Source organism: Mesocricetus auratus, unplaced genomic scaffold (assembly GCF_017639785.1).
Source record: "Mesocricetus auratus isolate SY011 unplaced genomic scaffold, BCM_Maur_2.0 Super-Scaffold_15014, whole genome shotgun sequence".
In the NCBI taxonomy this organism is placed as follows: domain Eukaryota; kingdom Metazoa; phylum Chordata; class Mammalia; order Rodentia; family Cricetidae; genus Mesocricetus; species Mesocricetus auratus.
In genome coordinates this window covers 84,483,060-84,494,116 of record NW_024429186.1, presented here as the reverse complement: position 1 = coordinate 84,494,116, position 11,057 = coordinate 84,483,060, and the positions used below count along the sequence as shown (strand labels likewise).

At 47.5% G+C, this 11,057-nt stretch overlaps 1 protein-coding gene across 7 annotated transcripts in view; it reads right to left on the bottom strand.

Moving 5' to 3' along the window:
- Positions 1–257: 257 nt before the first annotated feature.
- Cdhr3 (cadherin related family member 3) overlaps positions 258–11,057 on the bottom strand; it is a 136,546-nt gene continuing 125,746 nt past the window's right edge. For 3 of the 7 annotated variants that reach the window (XM_040743291.1, XM_040743294.1, XM_040743293.1), the window contains 7 exons: positions 10,068–10,318; positions 7,741–7,922; positions 5,586–5,599; positions 4,338–4,369; positions 2,024–2,159; positions 614–744; positions 258–411 (listed from right to left, as the gene is read on the bottom strand). In XM_040743291.1, the coding sequence (XP_040599225.1) occupies positions 617–744; positions 2,024–2,159; positions 4,338–4,369; positions 5,586–5,599; positions 7,741–7,922; positions 10,068–10,318 (743 nt within the window). In that variant the 3' untranslated portion in view covers positions 258–411; positions 614–616. Of the gene's footprint in view, positions 412–612; positions 745–1,572; positions 1,581–2,023; positions 2,160–4,337; positions 4,370–5,585; positions 5,600–7,740; positions 7,923–8,731; positions 8,939–10,067; positions 10,319–11,057 lie in introns of those variants that run through there. The other 4 variants (XM_040743292.1, XM_013117833.3, XM_040743295.1 and 1 more) reach the window with 4 other exon arrangements.

The following is an 11,057-nucleotide window of genomic DNA, read 5'->3' as shown; positions in this document are numbered from 1 at the left end:
TACATTTCTTCTTCCCAAATGAATGGCTTGCTGTACCAGCTATGTCTTTTTTAATTTTATTATTTATTTATTATGAATACAGTGTTCTCACCTGTGCACCTAAAGAAGGCACCAGATCTCATTACAGATGGTTGTGAGCCACCATGTGGTTGCTGTGAATTGAATCAGGACCTCTGGAAGAGCAGCCAGTGCTCTTAACCTCTGAGCCATCTTTCCAACCCCCATTTATGTCTTCCAAAAAACAACTCGTGGTCAGGTTTACTGTGTTGAGCTATATTTATAAATGAACACAAGGATGGGTGTATTAGGGCAAATGGTGTGAGGCTGAGCTGAAGGGGCTTCCTGGCCACAATTATGAAGAACACACAGGGACAACTTGGCATGAGCCGATGAGCACAGACAGTTGTGAGCCTAGAGAGAAAAATTCCCAGTGCCATTTCAGAAAGAGACCATTGTGTGATCAAATCCCATTTCAGAAATATCTAAAATGTTTTGCCAGCCCACATTCGTGCACTTGGGTCAAACACATCACTGTCCCTGTGCAGCTTAAGGCAAGGTCCCCCCACACACACAGGCTGGTCCCTGTCCCTCACGAGGAGGCTGGCAAACACACCTGTTATGACCTTTCTGCAGCCGTGCCTCTGTGCTGGGGGCTGGGCTCAGGCCAGGTAGGCAGTTGAGTTAATGGGTCTTTCCACTTCCTGGCACCAGTTTTTGAGTTGAATTCATATATTTCCCCGGTCACTAGGGGCAGATGATATAGCAATCATGTAAAACAAAAGGTTGAACACATCTGTGTCTTCCTACTTCTCCCTGTTCTGTTCTGATGACTGGGGAAAGATGAAGGAGGCTAGATGTGACCCCTGAGATGGACAGCACCCAGACAGCGATTCCCCCAAGCTGTGAAGCTCACACTGTGCCTCTCTGGAAGGGAAGGTTGGCAGGCTTGTAAGATGAGGGTCCATGTAAATTGTGACTTCCTTGTGGCTATCAAATAAATTGGGTTCAATTTCTAGTGGGGTTACTCGGTAGGGTGGGATTTATTTTGTTTTAAAAGACCCTTGAATACAGCCATACAAAGGAATTCACTAAGGGCAGGTGGGGTTCTTTGGTTTATGTCAGGTTGTCAGAGAGTGTAGACACTGATCTGGTCCTGCAGGGATGAGGAGAGGCAGCCATTCTCATTGGAGCCAGCAGACACTAATTGAAGTGTTTGTTCACATTGGGCCAATTGGCTCCTTTCTTCCTCTTTTCTTCTGTCTAGCACATAGGAACTACGCAAGTCTTCCCTGGCTTGCTTCTTGTAAATTGGGGTTTGAGGCAAGCCCAGCTCCTACCACTGCAATACAGCACAAGTGGCCTGTCTAGGCTCAGGATCCCTCCAGCACTTATGCTAATGTGGGCACATCATGGTAACAAGTACCTAATAATAGAGGGAAATTTAATTCCAACAGCAGCAGCCTCTCACTGGAGAGGAGCATCCTCCTTCTGACAGCCGGTCCGTTTGCTTATGAAGGTGGCTGGGAGCCAGCACACTCGCCTCCTGAAGTCAGTTTCCTTCCCTTTACTCACCTCTATAACTGAGCCTTTGTTAAGTCAATGGATATGTGTAAGGGAGCTAAATTTGGAGCTGATTTCAGGGGCAATGAGAGTTCTGGAGGCCAGCTTTACCTTATGTTCTTATCAACCAAGACGTTCTTGGCCCTGATCTAGGGGTTGGGGAGCCAAACTTGCCACTTCACTACTAATAAGATGGTACTTGAAGCACACTGGAAGGAGGTGAGAGAGGATCAGTGAGCAAGGGAAAGCTTCGAAGTTTTAATTCACTAGTTTCCTAAATTGGCTTGTAAATAGGCAGTAGGAGGAGAAATCACCCTGGAGAGCAGCAGCAGGTTGGAGCGCTGCGATGTCCTCTAAGAGATGGGTCTGCAATCTGCCTCACAGCACCCAGCACCCAGTTTAACAATGTCAGAGCCTAAAAGGGTCACCCTCACACTGCGGACAACACAGCCAAGGTGCTGACCAGTGGTTAAAGGATACTGGACACTGTTCCAACTCTTCTGTCCCAGAGCACAGAGTGTCCTCATAGGTGGCATTGCCATTTGGTTACCTGGGTCTGTGGCTTCTCCATCAAAGACAGTATTCATCTGGACAGACTCCTAAGGAAAAGAGACTGCTTCCAGCACAATGCTGTGGTTCACCCCAGGCAAGCCACCCATCCTCACTCAAGGCTTCCTTTGCTATTTCTTTTACTCATTTATCACTTATTTTCTTAAGACAAGGTTAAGCCCAGGCTAGTCGTGGACTGGGTATGTAGCCAAGTCTCTCAACCCCCTAATCTTTCTGATTCTATCTCCAAAGTGATGGCTTACAGGCATTTACACCTGGCTTCCCTTGTTCAAAGCACTGGGCCATATGTTAGGGACACCACAGTGACATAACTTGCCACTGACAAACAAAGGCTCCATTGAAGATACATGGCTATGACAGGAGAGGTGTCAGATGCTATGGGACACAGGTGGTGAGCAATTAACCCAGACCTGTGGGCTAGGAAAGGATCCTGAGAAAATGTTATCTAAACTATGTAAAAGCAAGAGTCAAGACACCAAGTGCCTGGCAAAGATTTGCCATAATCTCCATGCTTCCCCGGCAGGCAGACTTAGAAGTAGGCCCACCAGAGAACTTACTGTGGTCAACAGTGCTCCAACTAGCTCCTCTAAGGCCCAGCCTCCATGATCGGTGTGCTATCCTCCAGCTACAAGCTCTGCTAAATGTGCTTGTCCCCAACCTATAGACAGCCTTTCACTACAGGATACTCTAAAAAAGTGATAAAAGCAAGGTCCTCAGCATGCTAGCAAGCTCTTCAGAGCTCAGTGGGCCTTTCCATACCAGCACCACCTAGTCCCTTCCCCACAGCTCTGGATCCTGAAGAGAGGTGGGAATTGCACGTGTTTCACCTGCTAGGTCATCTAGAAAGCCCTGAGTTTCATGCCATGAGGGTTTGTTTATTTAACAGATCAATGTGGCACAGTTTTAAGGCCACCTGTGAGTGGCCTCCTCCTGGCACCCTAGGTGCTCCTTTTAGATGGGAAGACCGTGGAAGCCCAAAGCCGTTCCTACCTCCCACTAGCAGACTAACCTAAGAGCTGAAGCACTAAGGAGGTGAAGTGTAAAGCCAAGCCCTCACCCTCCCTGCCCCTTAAGCTGTACTGAGACTCGTGATACAGATTCACTCAAAGTATTCATCTTACATCATAACAAGGTTTATCGGGGGGAACAGAGGATATAAGGGGAGGTATCAAGTTTTTATCTCTATCGGGCTCAGTAAGAGAAAGTAAAAGAACTAAGATGAGTGTGTTGGTCTTAGGAGAATAGCCCCAAGGCTCCTATGTTTGATTACTTGAACCTCACTTGACAGAATGGTTTGAGAAGGACTAGGAGGTGTGTTGGAGATGTGTCACTGGGCGTGGGCTTGCAGGTTTCAAACACCCACTCGATTCCCATCTTCCTCCTCCTCTGTCTCCCTTGTGGCTGTGTCTCAGGATGTAAGCTCTCAGCTACTGGTCCAACAGATGTAAGCTCTCAGCTACTGGCCCAGCAGATGTAAGCTCTCAGCTACTGGTCCAGCAGATGTAAGCTCTCAGCTACTGGTCCAGCATCAGGCTTGCTCCCCACCATGATGGCCATGGACTTTAATTCTTGGGAGCTGTGATCCCCAAATAAATCACTCTAAGTTGCCTTGGTGTTGTATCACATTGATAGCAGAGGAAGACAGTGAGGGGGTGGCTCTAGCCAGGATGAGCATTTCACAGAGTTCCCCAGCCATTGTCTCAGGGTGGGTGTCCTCCACTCCACTTCACGGAGAAATCTAAAGCTCCCAAAGACATGGAGGTCTCCAGGGTCATGTGTCTAAGGGGTAGACAGAGCCAAGCTCAGACCCACGCTGGCTGTCCCTTTCTTGCAAAGTTGTGGAAAAGTCAAGAAAAATGAAATCCCGAGGAATGCTGCAGCGCTAGCACTGGCCTTTAAGCTCTGCTCCCCCAGTGCCCTCTTGTGGAGAGCTGGTATGGGTAATGAACACCACTACTCAGTATTTCTGAAACCCAGAGGAAACATATCAGCGGACATGTTCAGTGAGGGAAGGAATCCTATCAGAGGCTTGCCATGTAGCAAGCTGTGTCTGTGGTCAAACGCTTGTGCCTCCCAGAACGCATAAATACACCTCCAGAGCCTGGTCTCTGCTGGGTACCAGCACCCAGCACCCAGCACCCAGCACCCAACACCCAGCACCCAGCACCCAGCACCCAGGTAAGATCCCTGTGGATGACCACACTCACCACTATAGCCTCTCTCTTCGCATTCTTCATGTCTGCAGGGGAAAGAACAAGGTAGCATTGGAGCCTCTAAGATGCTACCCTGACCCTGAACAGGCTTTGACTCTTACAGACATGGAAAAGGTTTTTAAGGTTTTTTTTTTTTGCAGCCCAGTTCACTGACAGCCTTCAGTTTTCTCAGAAAACATACAAGTTTATACACAGCATACAATTTAATTTTTAAAACATTTTCCTAGATTATGTATACTGGTCCTACGCTATCAGCTCCTTAATGAATTTAGAGATAAGAAAGACTATTTGTTCATAACAAAGGATTTCTGACATTCAATCCCAAATGCTGGTTAAAACTGAGTTTGGGACTGGAGAGATGGCTCAGTGGTAAACAGCACGTGTTGCTCTTGCCAAGGACACAAGTCTGACCCCAGCACCCACATAGTCGCTCATAACCATCAGTTAGTTGAATTCTAGGGGCCCCAACATCCTCGTCTGGCCTCTAAGGGAAACTGTCACACATATTAAATTAATAAATCTATTTTTTAAAGCCAGGATTGGAAGCAGTCTGTGACCTTTCTTCATGTCATCAATAAGCATTATAACAAAAATTTGAGCCCTGCTTGTATGCTTTGTGCTGAGAACACACCCCACATGTGTGGAGTGACTTAAGCAAACATTTCTTCAAATGCATAGAATTTCCAATTCTATGTCCTGTCTTTCCCCATAACTCAGAGTAGCCTTAAGGTGACAACTCTTGGCCAGGATTAGGATGACATACCTCTTTGGGCCTGGGACTCTCAGTAGATCTCGATCAATTTAACAATTAACTGGTCTAACCCAATGAACTTTGTGAAAAATGATCAAATCCATTACAATCTGAGAAGAAAGCATCACTGTTCTTCCAGAATAGCACTTGTTCAAGGCAGAGCATTCACTGTCCTTGGGAGTTGTTAGATTGTCTGTGGGCAGCAGCCAGGAAATGCTGGCTGTGTGTAACACACAGGGAGGTCCCTAGTATGGATGAACTGGGTTCCCTGGAGAGACATCTAGACGTTAACCTGAGTTAACTAGAGATGAATATGGGTAGAAATTAGGCAAGGTCAAAGCGAGAGGGTCAAGTACAGGCACCCTGCATCCTGGTCTTCCCTGTTCCAGCATAGATGCCCTCTGCATCCTCATTCAAGACATGGATACCCCTGATTGAAGAGAGCAAGCAATGAACAGCAGACACACCAAGAGAACATGCCATGTACATACCTCCATTCTTTCTCCTGTGGGGAAAAGGACAAGCATTAATTGACTGGACAGTATCACACACACACACACACACACACACACACACACACACACGCACGCACGCACGCACGCACGCACGCACACGCCCACAGACGGTAACACAGGGCCTCTAGGCATCTGGATTCCTTGGGATTTGGGATTAGAGTTTGAGAATGAGCTGGGGATAGGGACTAAAAAGTTTTGGTTACCAGTCCTGCTCTAAACCAAGCAGTTTGGCAAGTGATAGCCTGGAATTACAGAGGGTCTAAGAGTTTGAAACTCTTGCTTCCTACAACTCCAGGGAATACAGTGACTCTGGGGAAGGCAAAACTAGTCCAATGGGACCATCAGCCTGTTCTTCTCCCCAGTAGCCCTCAGAGCAGAGACCATGGCTCACAGCAGGGAGCCTGGAAAGTCAACAATTAACTTCAGTTTAATATAACATGAAAGAGCCAGACAGTGTCTCTAATGGTGTCATATAGCCTGGAATTCAATAATTCTAATTTGATTCCTCGCTCTTTGATAAGTGTTAGCCACCACATTGTACATTTAACTTTCAGAGAGTACAAGTCTTAGTCTAAGTCTGAATTTCTAGCTATTTTCTCTTTTAGGTTGGGCCATGCTGAAAACTCTATTTAGAATCTGAGTAGAAACAACCAGGTTCAAGACACATATTTACCATTTAGCTATAATTTGCATGTAAGTCGCAGTCTGTCTCTGTCTCTCTCTCTCTAGTTGTTTTGTTTTTTACAAGACAGGGCTTCTCTGTGTAGACTTGGCTATCCTGGAACTTGCTCTATAACCCTGTAGACCAGGCTGGCCTCCAACTCACAGAGATCTTCCTGCCTCTGCCTTCTGAGTGCTGGGATAAACCCAAATCTCATACGAGATCTGTATGAATTTAAATATGACCTTTTTATAAACAGGGTGGGTTTTTTTCTGACTTTCTCAAAGTTGATTTGTGACTGCAATGAAAACTAAAATGTCCTTTTAAATTTAGTAGCTGCTCAAGGATTTCTTACCTGAAGTCAAGGTTGTCAAAAGTACAAACGTCCCCCAATAAATATGGTGGAATGCAATGCATGCCTTTATGACATCTTGCATACTGACACTCAAAGTTACTTGATAGTTGCAGCTAATACTCAGATACTCCTAAGATCCATTTGAGCCTTACCATTCATTCCCCATCCATTCCTTTTTGCCACTGAGAGGTCCTGAAATTCGGGAATCCAGTTCCCAGGACATTCCATATTGTGGTTAAATGTATGGTCTAGAATTCTGAGCTCATTGGGTCTTGGCTATGAAGTTAAAGCTGCAGCAATTTCAAAATACTGCTATGGAGATGGAAGCATTTGCTGGTGTCAGGAACACTACCTAGTGCTCTCTTTGTTTGACTTATTTATTTGGTTTACAGAGGACACTGATGCCTAGAGAGTTGTCATGTGCTCAGTCAAGTTCAGGTGCCCAGAATGTGACAGCATTCCGTTTTGAACCTGGAACTTGACCAACTCTAAAATCCTGGCTGTAAGCCACTGAGCTCTGACTGGAAGAGCTACGGAGGATGAATCCTGCCCTAGGAGACGTCTGTGATACACAGGTGCACATAAGAATCAATGCCTGAGCAAGTGAGAGCAGGCAGGACAGAACCCAGCATGTCATTTCTGTGTTCCCAAGAGGGTGGGAGACGAAGTAACATGCCAGAAAACAACGGTCTAATGACACGAAGGTCTAAGGGAGTCACTGGTACCCAAAGTGTAATTTCCTAATCTGCTTTTGTTGTTGTTTTTGTTTTGCTTCCTTCAATTCCATCCGTGCCCACAAATACCCCTTTTGGGAAGAGCATGTTATGTTCCACTGCTATGCTCAGTGGGGCTTTATCTAGGGCAAGGTCACTGGAAGGGTGACATCCCATTTCTCCAGATCTCACCAGGGCCAGCGTAAGTTGCCAGAGAGAGCCAAAGGGCCAGCCAGTGTTCTGGACCCACAGGTGACAAAGTGGGTCCCCGGGCCAAGGGCAGCTAGGATTCCTTCACTTCGTCTCCTATTCTCTCCTTCAAGCCAAGTACCCTGCTCTGCACAAAACAAATAAACAAACAAAAACAAAAACCAAGGAAAGCCCCAGCCCACCAGAACTTACAGAGGTTTCTTGTCCTTTCTGGTGATGGAGAAGCAATATATGTAGACAGCTTTGGCCAGCAGGACCGTCAGGGACCCCAGAAGACCCACAATCACCAAGGAGCCCAGGGTGATGGTGAATGGCACGTACCACGCTGATGAGCTATATATATTTTCCCTGAGGATCTGGTAAGTGACCCTGGGCTGAAGGACAGAGAGGGAGAAAGAGTGGGTGGGAGCACTGTTGACATTTAGCGTCCCCTGTGTGCAGTGTTCAGGCTGCTCAGTTCCTGCCCTGCAATCCTCACAGCTATGTGCTCAGGGCCCTGCCACTTCCAGCCTGCCCTCCTTTACCCTCTATCCTTCGGATCAAAACCCAGAACAGTTAGGGAGCTGCGGATTAGCTCCTGACTTAGCTGCACTGGCTCTTTCCTTCCTCGGACCTGAGAGGCCAGCTAGCTATTTCCCAGTAGGCTTTTCAGTGTTCACTCGACACAGCTGCCACTGTCAGATGAGTGGGCTGTGACCACAGGGAAACTTCAAGTTCGGGATCTGCTTCCTAGAGTGGGAGACAGATAACGAACAAATCATGGAGATCTCAGGGCTGGAAATGTCGCGGTGGGTTATGCTGTCCTCTTCCTAAGGACAGCCTGTGGGCTCGTCCTGCAGTGCCAGTCCCCAGGGTGTACTATGGTTCAGCTGGAAATCCCCAGTGGTTCAGAGGGCAAAGGAGCTTGCTGCCAAGCCTGAGCCCACCTGGTGCAAGCAGAGCATGGACACCTACAAGTTGTCCTCTGATTTCCACAGGTGAGCTGTGGCACACATGTGAGACACAAATTCACATGTATGTGCACACACACACACTCACACACTCACATACACTCACACACTCTCACATACACTCACACACTCTCACATACACACTCTCAGAAACTTTCACACACAGATACACTCTCACACATACACTCTCTTTCACACACACACACACACACACACACACACACACACACACACACACACACCAAGCAAATCACCACAGAAGTCTCACAAGGCACCTCCTGGAGGTGGTTAAGCAGTTAAGCGCACTGACTCCTGTAAAGAGGACCCAGGTTTGGTTCCCAGCACCCACATCAGATGGCTCACGACCACCTGTGAGTCCAGTTCCAGAGACCCAACGCCCTCTTCTGGCCTCTGTGGGCATCTGCATCCATGCTGTGCACCTACAGATGTGGAGGCATATGATCAGCGTAAATAGAACACAGAGAAAGCTCTAACTGAATAAATTAAAAACGAAGCCCCCACCAGCTGAGATGTTGAACTGCTTGCTCCCCGAGGTGGTAGCCCTGTTTTATGAGGCTCTGAGAACTTTAGGAGCTGAGGCCTCACTGCGAGGGCTCTGAGAGTTCCTGCAAGTCTTTCCTCTTACGTGGTTCTGTCCATGTTTTGTTCGCTGCTATGCAAAAGAAAGCCACACAGGGTCTCTATTCACTGGGGTCTCTCTCTCTCTCTCTCTCTCTCTCTCTCTCTCTCTCTCTCTCTCTCTCTCTCTCTCTCTCTCTCTCTCCCCTCTGTCTGTCTCTCTGTCTGTCTCTTGTCTCTCTCTCTCTCTGTCTCTCTTTCTCTCTGTCTCTCTCCCTCCGCCCTCTCTCTCCTTCCCTCCCTCTCCCACGAAATTTCTCTAGCTGTCCTGGAACTCACTCTGTAGACCAGGCTGGCCTCAAACTCATAAAGACCTACCTGCCTCTACCTCCTGAGTGTGCCCCGCCAGCTCCTGGGGTCTCCTGACTGCAGTACCAGAGAGGTGAAAATTACCAGCTATTAGCAAGACTCTGAGAAGCAGATGATAGCCTCACTCATAAGCAGTTTTCTAAGAGGGAGACGTGAACGGAGAAGGGCAGAGGGAAGGGAGGAGGGGGAGAGTACACCTTTTCTGCAATGATGCTTCTCTTCGCCCTCCAGTATGCCCTCTGCCCTGCCCTCCCTCAGCCCTCTGCCCTGCCCTCCTCAGCCCCTCTGCCCTGCTCTCCCTCACCTAGGTACATAGCCTGTACTCTGAAATTTCAGAAACTATGAGCCAAAATAACCTTTTGTAGTTGGAGTTGTTTACCTCAAGTGTTTTTCCACAGTGATGCAGTCTTTACCACAGTGGTCCCTGCTTAGTCTACCACATGTCCCTGTGCTGACGCATTCCTCTCTACTGTGAGAGGCCAGTGGCTCTACACATCCATGCCCTTACACGGCTTTCTATCTACTGATCAATGGTCCTTGCAAACAAATCCTCATCCCACTGGGTCAAAGATTCCATTGCTATAAATGTTAAGGCTATGGCTGGAGATTGCAGGTCCTTACCCTGGGAGCTGTGGTGATGGCCGAGGTTGGATGAGGAGTGACTTTAACACTTAGTGTCACTGTCCCTGTTTCAACAAGAGCCTCAGCTTTTGTCCTGCCAGACAGCAAGTTGTCATCAGTAATGTAGACAAGCAGCTTGTAGTCCCAGACCTTATCAAGGCCACCAGCATAATCAAAGCGGGATGCCAGCAGCAGGCGTGTGACATTGGAGCCGGCATTGGGAGAGAAGGTGAAATGACTGTTGATGTTGCCTAAATGAGATTTGACCCATGAGATTTGGTAAAAGAAGTAAAAGGGGCATAAAATAAAGACAAGAAAAATTACATTTGTTTTATTTCCTCAAATGTCCACAGTTTACTTTTTATGTAACAGGGTTGGGTCTGATACCATTCAAGTGTAAATGGGCTGAATAAAAGGACCACAGCACCCCTGTCTTAGGACGCTAGGAGGAGAATTAATTGTTCTGGTGCAGCTCCTGATAGTTTAGCAGCCAGCATTCCATTGCAATGTAGGTACATGTCAACGTTGACTGAGGCCAGTGAGTTGGCAGCAAGGTCCTAGAGTTAGTGACACCCTTAACCATGACCCACGTTCACCCTATGCCTTTTGTGGAGCTGTCTGGACATGCTGGTGACAGGGAATCTTGAAGTCCTCCTAAAGGAAGATACCTTCTTAAGTTGCAAGGACTTCAGGCCCAGGTTCTTGGGAATTCTCCCCACTGGCCTCCTGCACACACACAGACTCACACAGACACACACAGAGATACATGCAAACACATACATATAAACAGACACAGACACACACATACATAGACATACATATAGATATCACACAGACGCATACATAGACACACAGACAGACACACAGAGACATACCATACAGACATACAGAGACAGACACACAGACATACAGACAGACACAGAGAGACATACACACAGACACACGCTGTTGGAGGGTCCACAACCTCAAGCTCCAGAAGCTGGGGCAGGA